This window comes from Rutilus rutilus (assembly GCF_951802725.1).
Source record: "Rutilus rutilus genome assembly, chromosome: 25".
NCBI lineage: Eukaryota > Metazoa > Chordata > Actinopteri > Cypriniformes > Leuciscidae > Rutilus > Rutilus rutilus.
Window position 1 is genome coordinate 25,746,319 of NC_140229.1, and position 22,045 is coordinate 25,768,363.

Here is a 22,045-nt window from a genome sequence, read left to right on the forward strand (position 1 = left end):
TGTTTTCCTCTCACTTGAGACTTGTGCAACTCCATTATACCACCGAGTAGACCTAGAGAAGAGACCTTAAATTATTAAAACTCAGGATCAGATAGCAGAGGTCAGAGTTCAACAAACCCATTATCTTCCACATCTTATCACAGTCCACCTATATTATGCATGATGGTCACATGCAATATTTCCTTTGGGATGTTGCTTTGGTCTCTGATGTTCACACAGTTGGTGGTATAGCAACCAATATAATTGGGGTTCACTTAGTTTGGGAAATTTCTGTTAATCTGCACACAAAAACAACTGAAGTACTCTGCAGATAAATAAACCAAGTACTTTTGGTTTGGGGCAGGGGTCCATCTATGCACATATTTGGCCAATGCATCATATATTACGTTATTTTCAACATTGCAGTTTTGCATGCAAAGACACAAAGTCTACATAATCAAGAGCGGTTCACATCTGCAATTTCTCTTATATCAGCAGCAAGAGTTCAGAGAAACTGCACCACAGAACACCTTCTTGAGTAGAATCAAGTGTGATTTACATGTGTGCACCCAAGTTCAGAAATAGTGTTCAGGTCATCAAACAAACCCAGTTGTGCACTAAATGTGTTACTGTATAGTTGCTGAATTTCAAAGGTGTGAAAGGTCTGAAAGTTAGAAAAAAGTCATGTCATGCAATTATGTATTTTCATGAGCAACCTTAATGCTCATACCTAATGCAGTGTATATTGTGAAGAAGAAGAATTGCATGAATGCATGTTTGAACTAATGCGATCTCTGTCTTTATTTCCCTAGAAGTCCCCTGTACTCTCAGAGGATGACAGTGAGCTGAAAAGAGAGAGAAGCCTGAAGACTGTGAGTTTTTTCGATTCAGTGAGTGTGATATCCACTGGTGAGAGCAGTATGGAGCTTGAAGTTCAGACTAAGACCCAGCAAAGTTATGTGAGCAGTGGGCAAAACAGCGTGAGACACGGGGGAGAAGGACTGGACAGCGAAGTTGCCAAGGAAATCCTGTACCTGGATCAGGTCCTTGAGGACAACTGTTGTGACCCCAGGGCCGAAATGACTTCAAATGGGACAAGTTCCCCAGAGATTAACTCAATTAGAGTTCATGGAACTGGACCATCTGTTCATACCAGTGACACATCACCCTTGCACAACCATGAAGTTGTTTTAGAAGGGAAAAAACAGACCACTTTTGTTGATGATAACTTTAACACTAAACCCAATGGTCATGCAGCGATGATAGGAAACGACTGTACAAGGTCACCTGAGTCCCCTAGGACAGCAATCAAGAAAGAGGCACGTTTTGAGCTCCGACCATTTCATGAAGAGAAGAAACCATCAAAACTATTTGACAACCCAACTGAGAAAGAAGTCCGGGTGAAGAAAGTCAGACCCACGGAGGAGATTGCAGAGCTGGAGAGGGAAAGGCTGGAACTCATTCGGGGTCAGGCAGTCAAGAAAAATCCTGGAATTGCAGCGAAATGGTGGAATCCACCTCAGGAAAAGGCACTGGAAGAGGAGCTGGAGCCAGAGCAGCTGGAGTCTCTTCGAAGATATGAGGAGAGGAAGCAGAGGAGGCCAGAAACCAACCGTGTGCCACAAGCTGCACCCAGACAGACAATCTCCTTCATCCAACCTGAAACAGGAAACAAGGAGGATGTTGTCATGGAAGAGATTGACTTTTCTGCAGCACGCAAGCAATTTCTGCAGATGGATCATAGCAAGCAGCCCACAGCCCCTAAGAGGAACGTGGCACCGCAGCTTTACTCTGCCAAACCTTTCTTCAGGACTCCCGAGGTCACGCATGTAGAGAGGCCATGCGGTTCTGTCACAGTTGCCAATCAAGAAGGGGTCACATTCTATGACGGAAGTGAAGTTACTACAGTCAAAGCTGAAAAGATTTACTGCAGCTCCGGAGAATCTGTCATAGCACCCAAAGATGGTTTGGCTCAGAACGAGTTTAAAGATGATGATTTTACTTGTGCCCGGGCAGTGATGACCATTGTGAAGGAAGAGGATTCTGATTTGTGTCAACAATCTTTGAACAGCTCCTACCATACGGAAGAAATTGACTCCGGGTTAGATGACCTATCGCTGCGGTCTCAGGACACCACTGTACTCGAGACGCTCTCCAATGACTTCAGTATGGACAACATAAGTGACAGTGGTGCATCAAATGAGACCATGAGTGTCTATTTGGAAAACTCTCTTGGGGAGTACTCTTTTCCCTCAACTCCAATGGCCACTACACCAATCAATGGGAAACATGAAAGTGGTATCAAATCTCCAGGTGAACAGATTGGGTCTTATCACGGAGAAGGCTTGACGGAAGAAGAGCTGGAATACCATGCTGGTATTCTTGTCCAAAATGCTATCCAGCAAGCCATTGCTCAGCAGAATGACAAATGGGAGCCTCTTCAGGCCACACAACATTCGTCTCCTATCCCTGAGAGACATGTGGAAAGCATTCAACCCCAACCCCTAGTGGAGAGATCTACTGTCACACCACCTCCCAAAGTGCCATCCCATCCGGAGGAGAGGAGAACAATTGCTCCTCAAATAACTGTAGTTCAAGCCGCCCCAGTTATCCCAGTCAACACTTACAAACCCCCAAGTCCCTCTCCACCACCAGCGGAGAAACCAGAATTCAGCTATTTCAGTAAGTACTCTGAGGCAGCAGAGCTCAGGAGCACAGCGGCTGTCACTCGTCCTCAGGACACAGAAGTCACCTCAGGGCCGTTCAAGCTGCGCTCACGCAAACAGAGAACCCTGTCCATGATCGAAGAGGAGATCCGGGCAGCCCAGGAGCGCGAGGAAGAGTTGAAGAGACAACGACAGGCGAGACAAACATTGCACCCGCCCCGTACGCAGAAGCTGAAGGCCAGCAACCAGCCAAACAAGCTGGTCCTTACTGGGAAGACAGCACCAGGTATGAGTATATCCAGCCAATGTGTGCAATCATGGCAGCAGTAACTGAACACTTACTGTAGGGAATAGGTGATGAACTTTATTTGAGGTCTTTTATTTGAAGGGTAACTTATCCCACAATTAATAGCCCTTTAGTATAAACCATACAAGATGCTAATTAGTACTCATAATTATATTTAAGATGCTCTTTGTGCAGTTTTTCATGGATTACACCATATTATTTTTAATTATTTTCATACTTCAATTACTCAGTCTGATGGTCAATGTGTTGACGCCTGTTTCACAAGTTCACACTTACAAATAAGTCAGATAGAATAAATGGCTGTGGTAGGAACAAGCCAAGAGTGAGGAGTCGGGGTGGAGGTGGGATGCTGAAAACTGTCGAGGAACGTAGGTGAGACGTGTGTGTGTATAGGCTTCCTCTCATGCTGATAGGATTAGACGTGATAATTGCTGATAACATGTTGATTGGATAGATCATTTGAACATGCTCCTCCCAAACTTTGTTAATGAAACATCATTTCAAGAAATGTTTGACTACTAATACAAACCATCAGCTAAAACGGAAGGCTGACATATATCTGGCTCTGTAACTCGAGATTTGATGTTAATTACCTGGTGATTGTCAGTCATATCACTGGGATCCTGGAGGTTCTCTTCATAGAGCTACTTTAGTTTACATTCCTTGCACGCTGTGTCCTTTGGGTCTGCACCCGCTGTTCAGCCTGAGTCACTTTTGCAAGCTGTGCTTTTTGAAGAGGGTTTTAAGAAAACTGCAGCATAGTGCCTGATTTGTTTTTCACTGTATGAGCTTGATGACTACTCTGAACAATTGACCAGATAATGCTATATGGGTTGTATAATATATGTAAAAGCTTTCAGTTCTAGCGACCACCAACAGTTTCAAATTATGTTGGTTTGATGTTAAAAATTATTATAACGTAGCAGTACGTACTTTAAATGTTCTGTTTACGTATGTTTGGTTTTGACGATGTAACACTCATCAGCACAGTATTTCATGGCAGTGTGTGCTTTTCCTTTTGACAACAATGTCTTATTCATGATGATGTCCTGTACTTGAGAAGTTTATGTCTGCCCTCTAGTGGTGTCATAGGGAATGCATGAGTCCTTTCTTTTAGCTTGCTTTTAGCTATTATGCTAAATCCCATAGTATTGGAATTTATCTTGTGCGATCAGTATCAGTGATTGACCTCTCATTAATGACAATAGTTCTGAGAGCACACATATAGACTTCCTGTGAAGAGGCACAGATTTTCTACAGCAAATTTTCATTTAAAGCTTTGCAAAAAGACTCGAGTTGCCAACGTCAGCAGAAGAAAATAAGAGTGCTTTCAGTTTCTGAGAATATCAACACACAATTTATCAAATACGTGACAAACTGCAACATATTTCCCATTTCCTTATAGCCCACATCATAAAAATAGGGACATAATCTGATTTCCACATCTGTAAAATAAGTATTTTTGTAAGCATCGTACAGAGTGAAATGGCCTGTGTTTGATACTTACTACAAAAAGCTTTCTCTGCTCCTAAATGGCTGAATTTTACTATGTGACCATAAAGAATGAAACAGGGTTGCTTCTGACATTTTACACTTATCACAGAGTGGAGAAATTGTGGGATACATTTTATGAAGTTTTGATTTAGAATAATGAAGCCTGTGAAATACCTTGAACTGAATCAAATTGTGTCTAGCATTCACAGAACATGTATGTACATCTCTCAAGCACTCATCCCACATGTTTTCATGAATATTAAAACCAATTTCCTCTTCCCAGTCCTGTTTTATTTTTCCTGTGTTGTTATCCACCTTTTCTAGGAGTAAATTTGTAAAAGTTTGACACACCACTCATACCAGGGTGTACATTAACAATTCTCTCTAAGGTGGGATTCAAAACTTCAAAATCTGGAAAATAAATCTACAAATCGCTCAGTTAGCTAACAATGTATTCATATAAGGCAGAAACAATGAGCTCATTGTTGATTCAGAGTGTGCATCATCTGAAGTCCTCGCAGGAGTTGGAGACTCAAAGCATCTCTTCACTGGTGTTGGGGCATCTGAAGTCTTCATAAGATGCTGGATCCAAACTGGAGCTGACGTACTCTAGTTACATTAGGATGGGCATCTCGAGATAAAACAGAAAATCAAATGGAAAGTAACTAGCCTAGCTGCTGTTCATAACACTAAGCAAAGATAACCATGTGCATTTGATCTGATATAACTGGAGTACAAGGTTATGAGATCCATTATGTGAATGCTTGGCTAAAGAGATACATCTTTAATCTAGATTTAAACTGGGAGAGTGAGTCTGAGCTCCGAACCTTATCAGGAAGGCTATTCCAGAGTTTAGGAGCCAAATGTGAAAATGCTCCCCCTCCTTTAGTGGACTTAGATATCCTAGGTACTACCAGAAGCCCCTAGTTTTGTGATCTTAAAGAGCATGATGGATTGAAGGGCGATAGAAGATCAGTTAAATACACAGGAGTTGAACCGTTTAGGGCCTTAGAGGTCAGTGGCAAAACCAGTGTAGAGATGATAAAATTGGTGTTATATGATCATATTTTCTTGACCTGGTAAGAACTCTAGCAGCTGCATTTTGGGCTAATTGTAGATTGTTTATTGAGGATGCTGGACAACCAGCTAGTAATGCATTACAGTAATCTAGTCTAGAGGTCGTGAATGCATGAACTAACTTTTCTCCATCAGAAACAGATCACATGTTCCGGAGCTTAGCAACGTTTCTGAGGAGGAAGACATGAAATATGATTTTCAAAAGACAAGTTGCTGTCAAATATAACACCCAGGTCTTTTACTGTGGTAGAGCAATGATTTATTATGGTGTGTATAAGTGTGTATTGGTCTGTCTGCAGGTAAGATTGAGAAGGTCCGTCCGGTTCCTCCAGTATCGCCCTGCTCCTCAGAAGGAGCTCTGCCCTCGCCTCTGTCTGATCTGGGCAGCGACGACTCTGGAGGAGGACAGCGGACCAAGAACTTCATGCAGACTCTGATGGAGGACTTCGAGACTCACAAAGTCAAGCGCAGAGAGAAAGCTGAGGACAGCAGTGTAAGTCTCTTATGGTCAGCTTAGAATGTGATATTTTATGGCCTAATGAATTGTCTGTGGACTCTTCTTGCACTAAATCTCTCAGACATCCATCCACATACCATTTACAATCAAAACGTTGAATTTCACTTTAATGGTCTGTTTGGAATTAGTGATTCCTAACTGCTAAAATACCATAGCTATGACTTGCATCAGAAACATAGTTCGTCTTTTTCATCTCATGCTAAGAAAGTGAGAAAAGGGATTTTCCAGCTCATTTAGAAACTGAATTCATAAAGATGTGTGCCACATGACAAACCGCCATCAAATGCCTGTTGAGGACTCACTGTTTCATATCAACCACAGTCTTTCCCCTTTTGCTTTCTCAGATATCAACAACACATTTCCTCTAAAAGCTATTATTTGGAGAACAAACAACTAAGTGCGGGTCTTTTGCAACTTGGCTGCACTGACAGTATCACATTCTGTTATTATAATGCAGACTAAGTAAAAAACAATGGCTTTGGAACCACAGTAGTGGTAACAATATTGGTCTCTGACCATTGTGAAATAAATCCATGACAATGGTGCACTTGTAAGTTTGCCAAGTAAAAAAGCCAAATATTTATAAATTGGATATTTCCTCAAGGCCTTACAAATTACAGATAACACAATACAAATTCATGCTTATTTTAGCTTAGGGAAGGGTGTAACCAAATATTTGAGGTAGGGGTGGACCAAAAATATTAAGCTTCAGAATGCGCCATTGACAAAAAAAAAACACATTTCAAAATGTTAAAATTGGTTAACCACAAATCTAAATATAGGAATACATGTGTCAGTTGTAGTAAACTCTAAACTCAGGAAACAAACGCCTGTAATGGCCAATAAATGAAATCGATATATATAGTTCATGCTCTTTGAAAAATACCAGTTATTTCAAGTGCAATCAGCAATAAGCACACAGTATTGAGCCAATATGAACTGTATATAGTATATAAAAAGTAAAATATATGAACATGACCAGTATTCATATGGAAGTTGATCTACTTTCACAAGCTGTTCTCTACACAATAGCGAGTGTTTGCACATTGACTAATTCTTCCTCTTTCCCTCTTGTCAGTATGTCCGCTCAGTTACAACTGAGGTACTTGTACAATGCTTGCTTCAAAGTTCATTGTGCCTTCATTTGTGTTGTTGCATGTTTTAATGTGGGGGAGTTGTAGCAGTGCCGAATACTTTGACACATATAATGTGTTTCCAAGAAATAATTGTCTTTTGTGTCGAATCATTGCGTCATTCATTACATATGGATTCACATTTTGAACTAGTCAAAGTATTTGCACCTACATGATCAGTGCAGTGCCACTATCAATTCACATGAATCTTGTGTCAAAGAACTACGAACTTACAATGTCCAGTCTTCATTTGAGCATTTGACCACCTCCATTCAGACTCCTAATATTTCAGCTCTTTGTATTGTATATTTTACATAATAGTCAAGTTATTTGAGAACTTCGGATTGGACATTTAGGTTCGCTGGAATAAGACACAACGGGCGTAACACTTGGCACCAGTTTTTACTTTTGAAACAGCATGACTGTTCTCTTTTCTGCTTTATTGTTTCTGCTTTCATGCTGTGTTTGCACTTGTATTGTGTGTTGTGGTGTTTATATCTAAAGCTGTTTTGGACAGTCAGACCCAAACCCAGCATGGAACAGGTGGGGTCTAAAACGGTCCATCTGATGTGTATGTCTGCACATGCGTATTGATATATTTTGTTAAAGATCTTAACTAAATCATTGATATTGGCTTTACTCCTTTTTTTGTTCTCAGTGTAAATAATGTAGTCTGCTTATCTAACACGGTATAGTATGGTAAAGTAAAATCTCCCTGCTCTTCTACAACATACTTTACATTTTAGAGCTCAGATCACATATTTTCTAAGAAAAATCATGATTCAAGTTATAATATAAAGATAAAACTGTCACACTTTATATAAGGTGTACAAATTACTTAAATCGAAAAAAAATCTATGCTTTTTTGGTGCATTGTACTTATTGTGTTGCAAAACACATGTATTGCAAAACACTTTTGCTGCTATTGAGTTGGGATAGGTGTAAGATTAACGATAGGTTTGGTGGTGTGGGTTAAGGTGTAAGGGAAGGTCAACGGTGTAATTATAGATGTAAGTGCATGAAGGTATTTTTAAATATAAGTACAGTGTGAAATGGTATCGTACAATCGCATTGTATCAAATTATTACATTAAATGTAGGTACATAGTAGTTAAAGACACTCAATATAAAGTGGGACTGATAAAACAACATTATAAGTTAACACAAGTTAATGTTGATGAAACAAGGGAAATTCGGTTACACTATTTCGATGGTCCATGTTAGACATTCTACTAACTATAAGTAACTTTGCAATTACATGTCAACTAACTCTCAGAGTATTAGTAGACTGTTTGGTTAGGGTTAGAATAAGCTGACATGTAGTTGCAAAGTTACTTATAGTCAGTATAATGTCTATTGAGGAGCATCACAATAAAGAGTTAGCAGATATTAAGCAGACAGTCTACTAATACTCTAATGAAAGTCAGGCCCTGTTTACAGCTGGTATTAAGATGCGTCTGGTCGATCGGATCACAAGTGGACGACACTAATACAGGTGTAAACGGGGTCTAAAACGTTTTGATCTTGTCCACTTTTGACCACTTCCAGAGGTAGTCGAAAACGCATTCAACCGGATTTCTTTCGTACTGTAAACACTCATGTGGTCGAATGTGTTCAAACAGCCACTAAAGACTGTCTTCTCTCCGTCTACTGACCTAATGTAACATTATGGGAAACGCTCTAGCCAGACGGGACTTGAACTTTGTCGACTGAAGACCCAAGTTTGGTTTGATGATGAAAAACAAACCAAGCACAATGTTCTCTCAGCATTCCTGATTTCTAACACACACTCACAGCGTTCGGCTGTCAGAGCACAAACCAAATCTGCGGCTCTCCGTGTGTTTCTCCGTCGTCTCCGGTTGCGTTCATTTGTAAATTGCGTGAGCTTATTTTGTCCATTAGATCAAAAGATCTGGAAAAACTCATATACATTTACCCGCCCATAGACCCTCTCCTGGAAGAAATCAGGACATAAGTGATTGAAAGTGGACAAAAGAGACGGATTAAAACACCAGGTGTAAAAGGGAATGTGTCTCCCTCGTCCACTTGTGATCCGATCGACCAAACGCATCTTAATACCAGGAGTAAACAGGGTCTTAGTTGACATGTAGTTGCAAAGCTACTTATAGTTAGTAGAGTGTGTCTAAAGTGGACCATGTTACCGTGAAACTTCTTCTTAACATGTTTTCTATTATCACTGTGGTGAATATATCATTATAACATATGAAACAACTTTGAATAACAGCCATTTTGATGTTTATCTTCAGGTTCTGGAGGCAACACGTGTCACTCGCAGAAAAAGTAACATGGCCCTCCGGTGGGAAGCAGGAATCTACGCCAACCAGGATGAGGCTGAGGAAGATGAGGAGGAGGAGGAGGAGGAGGAGGAAGAGTAAACTAAACCTTCTTTCTATACCGAAAAAGAAAACGAGAAAGAGAGAAAACAGAGGGGAAATGTGCAACAGGACAAACACAAGTATTTATTGGGAATTCACCCCTCTCTGAAGATGTTCTTTCTGTTTCTGGAGAACAAACGGGACGGAACTTTCTCTCGACAGTGAAGACCAGAGATACTATAACACTTTACATTTCCACTACCAAGATATAGCTTTTTCTTTTGTGCTGATACGTTTTAAGAAAGTGGATTGTGCAAAGACAAGTATCACATTTTTTGAGACTTTGGGATTTTTGGCATTAATGTTGCAACTTAGCAAATCAGATTAGTGTGAAGACCACATTGCATTTATACTTCCCAAACATAAAGATGTTACCGTGCAGCTAAGGACATGGGAAAATAATGAAAAAAAATTGGATCATATTTTGTTATTAGTTGAAGGAGATTGGATGAATCTGATTTCATGCTAGATTATTGACATTTCAACTTTACACATTGTGTCTTGCAGTGTCCGAAAGGGCAAAATACTGCTTTTTGGTTTCCTGTTAATTACATTTTCACATGATCTCGATTGCAGCCTATAGAGATAGGAACTCAAATCATTCTCCTAATATTGCCATATTGTTCAGAGAGAAACTTTAATGAGGTGGACAAATGAAAGTAGGGCACAGACATATAACCATGAAAGACTTGAGATCTGTAAGAGCAAACTCTTCACCCAGACCAACATAACAATACATCCAAGCAGAGGTGGTCATGGCTTTTTATAGGCAGCGGGTGAATTCTCCATTGACAAAACACAGGAAATGTATGTGAAGGAAGCTTTGGGATGTTATTGCTGTTTGCAGTTGAAGGCACCTGTGTTTGGCTTGAAGTAATAGCGTCAGACATAGTGTGGTGCAGAACATTTAATGGATGATGTAGATTTTTTTTGGGAATGTTTATGTTGTGTTGTGTTATGTGTAGGGCAGAACAGCAAAAGCAGTGCCTTTAAAGTGCCCCTGTTGTGTTATTTTAAAGGTTCCTAATCTTGTTTTGGACGTCTCCTACAACAGGTTTACTTGCATCAAAGGTCAAAAAACACTTTAATCTTTAATTTTCTCATAATATACATTTCAGTACCTGCTCTTTTCTCACAATGTCTGCAATGGTTCGATAAAGCATTCAGACTCTCTAAACCCCTCTTTCTGAGACTCTACTCTTCTCTGATTGGTCAGATGACCCAGTCTGTTGTGATTGGTCTACTCTGTTCTGATTGGTCAGATGACCCAGTCTGTTGTGATTGGTCTACTCTGCTCTGATTGGTCAGATGACCCAGTCTGTTGTGATTGGTCGACAGCTTACAGGCAAACATTCATTATCATATCTGAACTATAGTGTTTGAGGGTCAAAGTAGATGTTGTTCAAGTAGCCAATGAAGAGCATAGCCTGGCATTATGCAAGTATGTTACAACTCTACATAGGTTTGAGTAAGTAAGACTGGAATTACTGACGACTCGTTTTATGCAGTTCAGAATCATTTCATTTGGGAGACAATAACTTTATTTATCGGCACTTTGATCTTTGAAACTTTGAAGACCTTTTACATTCACAAACAGCGACATTACACACTAATCAAAAAAGCATAGTAGGGGCACTTTAATGCAAAAATGAAGAAAAGAACAATAATATGAATGATAAAGATAGCTTAAATATGCAAGACTTCACTGTGCTTAATTGCTTAGTTGATTTTTAAATGAATCATAATTTCTCTTTTTGGAATTTTTAAAGCCATTACCAGCAGGAATTATAAACACAATACCATTATTTAACACAGTAAAAAATATATTGCTACAAATGTACAAATTAATGTCTGAATTTTTTTTTTTTTTTTGGCAATATAAAGGATGTTAGGTGCAAGAACAAGCATCTATAGGCCTACAGGTCACTGACATCAGTGATGGACATGCAGCGTGAAGGAAACAAAGAGGACTAAAACATGAACACTTACTCTTCTAGATTTAATCTTTGACTTCTCATTTTTGCCTTCGGCCTGATGCATTTATCAAGCCATAAATGAAGACAATCCCACAAGCATCATTCAACAACGTGGCTTTGATGTTTTGTATACTCCACATATAATATATATAGTATTACAAAGAAAAAAGTATTTAATGGACTGCTGTCCTTTAATGAGTACATGAAGTATTTGTAGTCTCTGGTTAAGAGTGGTATATATTGCATAGTTTCTCAAATTGCAGGCAAAAAAAAAAAAGACAAACTAGAAACTCTATAACAGTTATGCATTATTATAATGTGTGGGTGTCATATAAAGTTACACCTATTCAGAATTATAAATGTTTCTGCAGAAGGTTCTCTGGATACTGACTTTCTTAGGTATCCATTTGTTTTGATGCTTAATGTGAGATTGTGTGAAGACCATCAGTTTTATTCAGAGCAAGATGTTGGATTTTTACTTGGACTCTTTGATATGAGATGATTATTGTTGGTGAACAAATAATTAGAATTTTATAAGGGGGAAATATTTTTATTTGAGCAGTGAGATATATGCAGTGTTCCTATAAATGGAAAATAGTTTTGAAAAAAAAAAAATGACTGGTGTTTAGTACTATTACTGCACATTTATTCATATATACTGTGTTGTGTGTATTTGAGGGCCAAGTACGCCATGTGATATTATATGCATTTTCAGAGGTTTTCATTAGTTTGTTTAGGTGCTATAGGTGACATTTCTAGCACAGAGTAGTTAGAGTATTGACCGTGATGCTGACAGGTTTTGCATCACGAAATGTGCAGCATTCAAATGAAATGTAAAGCCAGCTTTAGTTCACTAAAGATGGCATGCTTTTGTACTATAATGTATGGGAAATGGACAAAAATGGTTGTTTTACCTCATGAAGTTAAGTTATAAACAAGCCAATGTTCAAATCTGTAATATAACAAGATTCCTACGGCATAGGATGGTGGCCAAAATTGCTTTCAATGTACAATACCAGAGGAAAAAGGAACCATTAGGAATTGAGCAATGTTGCAGTTGTTGATGTGTAAAGCATCAGCCTTTGAGGACATCTGGAGAAAGCATTGCGATCATACTAGCGAAATTTCGACAAAATTGTCGATTGTTTATTGTCAATAGTGTAGTGATACAGAAGTCACTTTCAAACCAAGCAGATTTCTGTTGGTAAATGCGGTGAATTCGTGACCAGTTCGAAGCCGTTGCAAATTCTCGATTGTGTAAATTCTTATTGAAATGACTGGATTTAATCCACAGATTTTAGTCACACCTTTATCGTTGTTCAGCGAAATTTCCTACCGGATCTTACAGGAAACCATAACTATTTTACGGGGTGGTGATTTCGTATGAATTCGTACGTTTTGAATCGACAAAAATTGTGCATTTTTTAAAGGAAACTCATTACGAAGGACCACCCCTAACCCGCCCCGAAACTTAACCGCCATTGGGGTTTGAATTCGTATGAATTAGCCACCAATTACGTAAAATAGTTATGAATCTGTGAAATTGTGTCATGTCTGATATAGTCTACAGTCTTTCGAATAGGAATAGATTGTATGGAAGCTTGTTTCAGTTACGGAATAATACAGTTACGAGTTTATATCTCACAACTTTTTATTCTCAAAATTGTGAGAATGACTCGCTATTGCCAGAAAAATGTCAGAATTGTGAGCTTTTTCCGATATAAATGTGGGGGGGGGGGGGGCAATTCTTAGAATTGCGACTTTATTTCTCAGAATTGTAACTTTATATCTCACAGTTCAGATTTGTTTCTACGAATTGTGAGATATAAACCCGCAATTGCGAGTTATAAAATCCGAAATAGCAGATAGCCTATAAACTCGCAATTCTGAGAAGAAGAAAAATCTGAATTGCGAAATTGTGAGTAATTTTTTTTATTTATAGCCTATATATTGTAAGATAAAATGTTATTACCGCAATTACGGTTTTATTGTGTGGCAAATAAGCTTCCATAGTAGCCTATAGGGAGCTTTGCATTAGGACGAAAAATGTCCACATGCAGATTTTATTCGCTTTTACGTTATGCAAATTCAGTTATGCAACAGAAAGTGACTTCTGTGAGCGGGTGATTTGTGTATTGCCTCACTATTGACGATGGACCGTTTAGCTCGTGAAATTTAATTTTCTTTTTTTTTCTTTTTTGTATCGCTAATGTGACCGCAAATGTGTTCAACTACAAATATATGCCTTCTTTAGACTTCGTCAAGCGTTTGCCAGTGTCCATGTGCATGATAATTACTGCGTCTGTTGCAATAGATTTTTAATTTCATTGTGAGTTTCACAAAATACAGTCTGTTCTTTAAAAAAAAAAAAACTTGCCTTCAATGAAATCACAAGTATTGCTTTTTTTCCACAGTTTGAACCAAGTAAACAGTGTTTTTTACTTTTACTTTTGAAGTAACACCAAAAATATGTTTGCTCTTGTTGTTTAAATAGTTAGTTATTATTACAAATCCATTTGCAATTGCTTTCTTAAAAGGTTAAATGAGTGTTCTAGTTCCCTTCGGGAAAAACCAAGGGAATATTGATATGGTGTGATAATGCTTTCAAAAGCACTCTTTTGACATGTTAACCACTTCTTGTATGTTAATATTCTGCTTATATTGTTTTATAGTAATTGTAAGTCTCGCTCTTACACACATATATAATTATTTTCTCATTAAAAAGAAAATGTGTAAAACGTCTCTGTTCTTTCCTTGACTTCTAAATGTATCAAAATATGTGACAATGTAATAGCATAAGAATTTAAGCTGTACCCATTCAAATTCTATTATGAAACTCATAAAGAGGTGATTTCTGTTGGATTTTTATGTATGTCCACCTACACAAATCAAAATTAGAGAGAAGGTGAGCATATGGCATACATGCCTTAGACTACACACATGAGTGCAGCCTTTTATATTTTCACACTTTAAATCTGCTCTATATAGGCTACCTAAAACAATATTTACTGGTGGGTTTTAAAAGTAAAACACTTAAATGTTCAATTTCAATTTGTTCCTTTCTCACAAAAAAACTAGTGTATGACTTCGGAAGACATGCACTATGACACATACATGCCATGGACTATTATGGAGATTTTGTGTTGCATTTTGTCCAACTTGAAGCTTCACTTTTAAAGAAGAGTAGCACCAACATTCTTCGGAATAAAAGCCAATAGTATCTTCATATGTTGTAAATTATGACCATTATTATTATTATTATTATTATTAGGGGGGCTATCTCTTTAAGAAAAAACTCCCTCATGACATGGAATGAGTTCACATTGACTAATCCTCTACTTGAGGTCTTGTTTGACTGGTTCACAAAAACCCAAACAGGTATTGCATCATTTGGTGATGCAATGGTGATTTATCTTTCTACAAAATTCTCCTTTTTTGACTTTTTAAGAAGCAAATATTTTATTTTTATTGACTTTTTAAGCAAAGCAGGCTAACGTTATAGCTATAAAACAAATCTTTATGGCCTCATTAATCAGACAGTAATTTGTTATTAATAAAGTGTGCTATTGTGTGGTTGAAACGTGACTAACCACTTAAAGTATTTCAGTGTGCAACTTCCCTGTAGCAGAATGACGCGATGAGCTTCACCCAGACAGTTTGAGCTCTTGTAGTGTATCGACTCTGCTCAAACACGTTTTTTGTTAGTTTTTATTATTTTCATCAACTTTAGGATGTCCTTTCGTAAATACATCGCGCCTCTAGTATTCTGTGCCCAAGTGGCCAGCTCGTTTTTTGACACCGCTCTCCAAATGGTCGTTAAAGAGCGATGCGCAAACGCCACGGATCCGGATGGCGAGCAGAAAGCGATTACCAACTTCAACATGACCTTTAATATGCTGCTCAAGTTCATGCCGATCGTGCCAGCGATCATTCTGGCAAAGGTTGGAGACAGAGGTTACAGGAAAGTGCCAATAGCTTTTCCTCTGGTGGGTTACTTCTTGTCCAGGGCTTTGCTCCTGTTGGACATCGCGCTGGGATGGCCTCTCCAGGTGTTGTACGCGGTGCCGGTGATCTACGGGCTGTGCGGCGGGTTCGCGTCCTACTGGGCTGGAGTGATGGCGCTGGTGTCGGTGAGCTCGGGGGAGGAGGACCGGTCCGTGCGCATCATGAGGACCGAGCTGGTGTACGGGATCGCAGGGTTCATTGGCAGTCTGGCTTCTGGTCACTTATTTGACCTCTATAGTGTAGATCTCAAACACGGAGTGATTTTATCTGGTTTGAGTGTGCTGCTGTATTTAATCTGCCTGCTCTATGCAATATTTATCCTGCGGGTCGAGCATGACTCAGAAAGGCAGGAGCGACGGGAAAGTGTTGGGATCTTAAACCAGGAAGCCCGTGATAAAATAAGCATCGCCTTGCTGTTCGCTAGTGGGATCCTGTATGATATCGCAGTGGCGGGAGGGATGGAGATGTTGGCCGCGTATGTGCTGAAAGACCCGCTGAACTGGGGCGCGACTGAGGTGGGCTATGGGAACGCGGCTGGGTCCCTTCTCTTCATCACCAGCTTTGTGGGTGTGAAGATTTTCACAAGATGTTCCGTTAAAGATGAAAGCATGATCATGGTCGGGATGGTGTCTTTCGCAGTTGGGATTTATTTCATGGCATTTGTGACCACAACTCCAATGTACTTTTTGGGTAAGTTACAGCCTAACATTCAGCTACTTGACGCTAGACAACTTGAGCTTCACGGAATCCCTTTTAAAAAAAAAGTGTTCAGTTCACTTAATTAATCATTTTAAGGCAACGGGTTTACCTACAAAACATTTTTAAGTATAAACTTATTGCTTAATTGAAAAAAAATATTTGTGAATTTGACAATTCCACATTACTTATTTATTTCGATTAAGATTTTCGATTAATAAGAACTAATAAACAGCCAATATCCTAGTAATATGCATGCTAATGAGCAACTAGTTAATAGTGAGAATTAACCCCTAAACTAAAGTGTTATCACTGTTTTCTAAAAGTTTTCTAAAATCTAAATATCAAACAGACCATGTTCAATAAAAGCAAATAAGCAATCATTATGAGTCAGAAACGGTAAATCTGGAAACAGTGCACAAAAGCTTGTGATATTCCTGACAACAAAGTATAAAGGCTTTATATAAAATAGATAAGCATTTTAAAACATAAAATGTAATCAGTAATAATGTATGCTACCTTAAATATGATTACATGAATCAAAGTTTCATGGCATTTCTAACTAAAGATCTTTTGAGCATGATGTAATACTATTGTTAATAATATTATAAATGTTGCTGTCCCACTTTATATTAGGTTGGGATATATGGGTAGGGTTAGATTAAGGGTCTGTTTAGTGCTGGGGTACGGTCTAGTTTAATACACACATGTAATTACTTTAAATGTAAATACAATGTAACAACAGTTACCTAACAATACCTAAGTAACAAAGTATAGTCTATCGATTTTAGTTGGAGACATCTAATATAAACTGGGTCCAATGTTAGGTGTTGATTGTGTGAACCATGCATACTAATAGTTGAGTCTCTTACTACAGAGTCAATTTCTAAAGTTTACTTACAACACAGCTAGAGTATTATTAAAGCACATTAACATGGTCAGACTCAGAATACACCACATTATCAAAAGCACATTTAAACTGGAATCCAATAATAATTCCTCAAAGGAAGAATTTACAAGAATTTACATTGTGTAAAATTGCTAAGACCAGGAAGACTCTATAAATAGCTTTATGTGACTTGGTGTTGCGTCTGATCTGAGGTTTTGTTCTTGTCTTCTTTAGCTCGCTCTGTCACTCTGTTCGCTCTGATTCCAATGCCCACCATTCGCTCGCTGCTCTCCAAGCAGGTCAAGGGAAGCTCATATGGTAGGTCTCCGTTCTTTATTCTGTCAGTAAGAGTTGTGAGTCTGCATACGTTTTCTAAAATGTAAACTCAGACCTCAATGTACCCTTGTCACATTTTAAATGTTCATGTAGCTGTGCTGTGAAGCCTATCTGATCTGATGTGTTCAGAAAATGAAGTGAAAACAAAACAGCCAAAAACAGAGAAGTGAAACTGTGTCACTGTTCACAGGTGGAGGCCACAAGAATATTTGCAATTCTTTCTTGTGCTAACAATAAGTAGCTAAATGTTTGTTGTCTGGTGGTCGTTGAGATGTTGTCAGTGTTCTGACTGACCCAGCTGGTGTTAGATTTGTCATTGATTACAGTTGTACACACAATTAGTTAGATAGTTTGAGGTAAATTAATAAGCTGTCTAAGGTGACAAGGAGTTCTGTCTTTGACAGGTTAAGCTAGAGTCTGATAGATCAGTACAGAAGGGGGCCAAGCACCGAACCCTGAGGCACTCCAGTGGTAAGCTAATGGGATCATGATGATTTGCTCAAAGCACTTGAAACACCACAGGCTACTGGTAACGGGCATGGTGTAAATGTAATGAAAACTCAGCCCAAACATGTTTAATGACACCTTTTACTAACCAAAGGCAAAATGTTTTGTAACCAAGGTTCGAAACAGTGGGCCTCACCCTCGTTTATAAAATATTGCGTCGAAACCATCTTACATTTAATCTTACCATAATTTCTCAAATGTGCATACGTGTGATTCAGAGAATAAATGTACGCACAAAAAAGACATGTGCACGCCTCTCTTATCTTGAAATTATGCACAGCTGAATGGTGTCAGATCTCAGCTTTATAAACGCAGCCTCTAATTAATATCATTAATGTAAAAAAGAGAACCAGTCAACGTCCAAATCCTTCACTTGAGAATTGCAAGTGGCAAGAATTGCTTCTGTTTTCAAATAACTGCAGTACTCCGACTCTTTGCACAAGGAAAAGTGTGTTCTCTCCTCAGACCCTGACATGGCACTAAGCACTTTTCCACATCAAAGGTTCATAAATATGAACGTTGGCATGGATTTTAGCGTACGCACACACTAAGATCAAATCTGTGCGCACGCACATTTTATAAACCAGCCCCAGTATGATGTAAAAAAAAAAAAAAAAAACTTGTTTGTTGAAATCATGTTACTTGATGAGTTTGATTGTCAAACCACTGATTGGAATAAAAAAAAAAAAACACTTTGTAAATGTTTATCTCAATGTTAAAATACAGTTCTTTTACTAAAGATTAACTGGTCAATTGTTCTCATCATACCGTTCAAATCCCATCAGCAAACTATATTGGAGTGCCTCAGGGCTCAGTGCTTGGCCCCCTACTCTTCTGATATATCATACCCACAGACCTCACCAGCCCTGTTGGCACCGAACCTGTGTAACTGAAATGTAGAAGAGATTAAAATAAAGCCATGGTTGATGGGATGCCAAGCTGAACAAGCTCCCCTCAAACTTTGGTTTGGATCTCCACAGCTTAGTGAAACATGTCTTTGGAAATGTTCACGGATAGTTGCTTTTCATCCCACAGGCATAACCTTTGTCATGCTCCAGTTGTCCTTCAAACTTGCAAGCTTGGTCACCACACCCATCTACACTAAGATCTATCAGGCCACACTTGACACCTTCCCAGGGTTTGTCTTCATGCTGTCCAGCATCTTCACTGTTCTTTCTATGATACCCATTAGGTAAGCTGAGATTTGTTTTTGTCGCCCTTTGATATAACATTTAATTCATCATTAAATTCTAATTATAGTTCAGAGAATAGTAAACATTTCTTCTTCTTTTTTTTTATGCCAAGTATTGTAGGATGTCGCTCTGCAAGACATGGATATGAGAGAATTCAAGGGAACTGACAGCATTCAGACCCATCAAAGGAGAGACTAAGTCTCTCTCAGAAATGGACAAGTTATCAAGATATGTATATTTGCACAATTTAATAGATAAGAATTTGAAGAATTTAATAGATAATATTATCTGCTGGAATAGATAATGTTACTTCTTGTTGCACTGTGGTTGTACTTTGCATTTGTGGTAATGCCATCTCTATAGCGTCATGTAGAACACATGACTAATAATGCTGACAATATTTAGTTTTTAGATATTTCAGTAACACTTAAGTTTCCAATTGTTAACATTAGTTGCCTACATTAGTTAACATGAACACGGAAACTTGAAAATGAGTTGAAGTTTGGAGATGAAGTTTATTCATCTTATTTAATGTTAATTTCAACATTTACTACATTATTAAAATCAAGAGTTCTATCTGTAAACATTTAATGGACCTGATCTAACCTGAACTAACAATGAACAGCTGTATTTTTATTAACCGACATGTTAAATACTGTAACATACGCACATACTCATTGTTAGCTAATGAATTAACTAATGGGATTAATATTTCTGTACTGCATTGTCTATTTAAAATGGCTGACATCTTTTTTTCAGATTTGTATTGAACAGTTTTTGCAATAAATCATTTTTATGTATTTCTGTGTATGATGTATGGATCTTATTAAATATATGCAGTTTTACACAAAGTCTCTGATGAGTGTATTATGAATCATCATTCTTTAATGGCAGTTCACATAGTTTAGTTCTGCTTGTGCAAAGGCACAAAAACACATTAAAGGAAAATATATATATATATTATTAGTATATTCGTTTAATTATTTTATCACAAATGTCCAATATTAAAAATCCTTTGAGGTAAAGGGTAACAGGACTGATCCGTAAGTAAACATAAGACACTTCATGCTACACGTGATTTATATTTAAAACAAAATAAAATAAATAAAAACATTAAGCATGTAACATGACAGATGAATGGACCACAATTATTGCAGATTCTGCAGACAATCAGTTGAACGTCATATAATCACTCTACGTTTAACCTGTTCTTGTGTAAACTGAATTTAATCATTTCCAGTATTAACAGTATTTTACATCAAAATGTACAGCATGCATTAAAGCAACAAAAAGTCATATAGCTGCCTTTATAACAAAACGTATTAAATTGAAAATCAATTCAACTCAACTTAAAAGAGACAAAAGTATAAGGCTGACTGGATGATGGGTGAAGCTTCAGGACGTGTCTTCACTAAAATTATATGAACTACTAGACCACAAAGAAACTGCAGACATGTAGAAAAGAGCCTATCCTGACAGACAGAACATCATCTGGAGGCTTTTCTTCTTGAAAACATGACGGTGAAAGAGAAGTTCAATAAAACAAGGCAATGAGAAGAGACCTGGTAACAGAAGAGCCTCTGCAGGAACTGATCTACCAGCAGGTGTCCACACCGTGCTGAACCTGCGGTCAAACACTAGAGGGCCAGATCGGATTCAGACTGCTCAATGCTACTGATTTCAACATTCATGGAGAACTCACTTCAAATGTCAAAAAAACCTAACAAAATTATTACAATTATTACAACTGTGACTCTCTGTTCATGAAGTTTGCTTTAAAGGGTTAGTTCACCCAAAAATGGAAATTCAGTCGTCATTGACTCCCCCACATGTCGTTCCAAACCCGTATTTTTAATGAAATCTGAGATTTTGGTCACGCCATTGACAGCCTACGCAACTACCACTTCGACGCTTGAAAAAGTTCATAAAGAGATCTAAAACGAATCCATAAGCGGTTTACTCCGACCTCCAAAGAGACTCGATCGCTTTATATGATGAACAGATTTAATTCCGGCTTTTATTTTCATTTTTGGGTGAACTAAAACCCTTTAAAGTAAACTACCTCACAAACAGGACAGGAGAACTTTAATATACATCACAGTAAACTGATTCGTTTTATAATTTCTTTTAAAATTATATATAATTTGATCATTTATGTGATTAATTCTGTGGTAGAGGTGAATCCCACAAAATGTCTGGTCATTAAAGACAAAGGGAGAAAATGCAAAAAGAAAATTAAGCCTATTTTCCAGACCATTTGTAACAACATTTTCCTTCGTTTTCATGATAAAGCAATTCATTTCCTCCTGTGACTTTTACTGAAATAAATTCTCTGTATTGTACTGATGTGTGTGTGTGATATTATATACACATATATATACGATATGATATACATACATGTATATATATACTGTATATATGTGTGTATACATGTATATCTATATACATACAACATATACATATATAATATATACATATGTAAAAATTATACTATTTCACAATATTACTGCTTTCAATATATTTGATCAAATGCAGCTTTCCAGACTTCAATAAACATTAAAAATGTTACTGAGCACAAACTTGAGCAGTAGTGAAATAGTAATCTGCATTACCATATTAAAAAAAGAACTCAATCGATGTTTTGCGTTTAACCGTTCCATTTGATGCAACAGCTGCAGAAAACATTTGCCATAATGCATTTACTAAAAGCGTTGTATTTCCGAGCATGTGTGTATTATTGAAGATCAACCACTCTCCATTATTATCCCACAGATTCAGAAGAAATGTCCCAAGTTACATTAGAAACGTCTTCAAGCTCACATCCGACTAACCCAACCGCACACACTGCCCCATTAAGACAAGTACAAATCATTAT

The 22,045-nt window shown here is 37.9% G+C and overlaps 2 protein-coding genes across 6 annotated transcripts in view; both read left to right on the forward strand.

Annotated features, from left to right (window-relative positions):
- palm2akap2 (PALM2 and AKAP2 fusion) overlaps positions 1-14,282 on the forward strand; it is a 109,684-nt gene extending 95,402 nt beyond the window's left edge. For all 5 annotated transcript variants that reach the window (XM_084401451.1, XM_084401453.1, XM_084401452.1 and 2 more), the window contains 3 exons: positions 792-2,931; positions 5,823-6,016; positions 9,440-14,282. In XM_084401451.1, the coding sequence (XP_084257577.1) occupies positions 792-2,931; positions 5,823-6,016; positions 9,440-9,568 (2,463 nt within the window). In that variant the 3' untranslated portion in view covers positions 9,569-14,282. The remainder of the gene's footprint in view (positions 1-791; positions 2,932-5,822; positions 6,017-9,439) is intronic.
- A 619-nt stretch (positions 14,283-14,901) lies between these two features.
- Positions 14,902-19,970, forward strand: slc46a2 (solute carrier family 46 member 2). The gene is made up of 4 exons (XM_084400301.1): positions 14,902-16,239; positions 17,369-17,452; positions 19,013-19,169; positions 19,283-19,970. Exons 1-4 carry the CDS (start codon positions 15,276-15,278, stop codon positions 19,335-19,337), a joined length of 1,260 nt encoding a protein of 419 aa, XP_084256427.1. The 5' UTR covers positions 14,902-15,275; the 3' UTR covers positions 19,338-19,970.
- Positions 19,971-22,045: the final 2,075 nt, after the last annotated feature.

What these genes read in the sequence shown, in the direction of transcription:
- slc46a2 (XM_084400301.1), top strand. Translation starts at nt 15,276, where the DNA reads ATGTCCTTTCGTAAATACATCGCGCCTCTAGTATTCTGTGCCCAAGTG. An exon ending in AACTCCAATGTACTTTTTGG is followed by an intron (nt 16,240 to 17,368) that starts GTAAGTTACAGC and finishes TGTCTTCTTTAG; the next exon opens with CTCGCTCTGTCACTCTGTTC. An exon ending in CTTTCTATGATACCCATTAG is followed by an intron (nt 19,170 to 19,282) that starts GTAAGCTGAGAT and finishes TTTTATGCCAAG; the next exon opens with TATTGTAGGATGTCGCTCTG.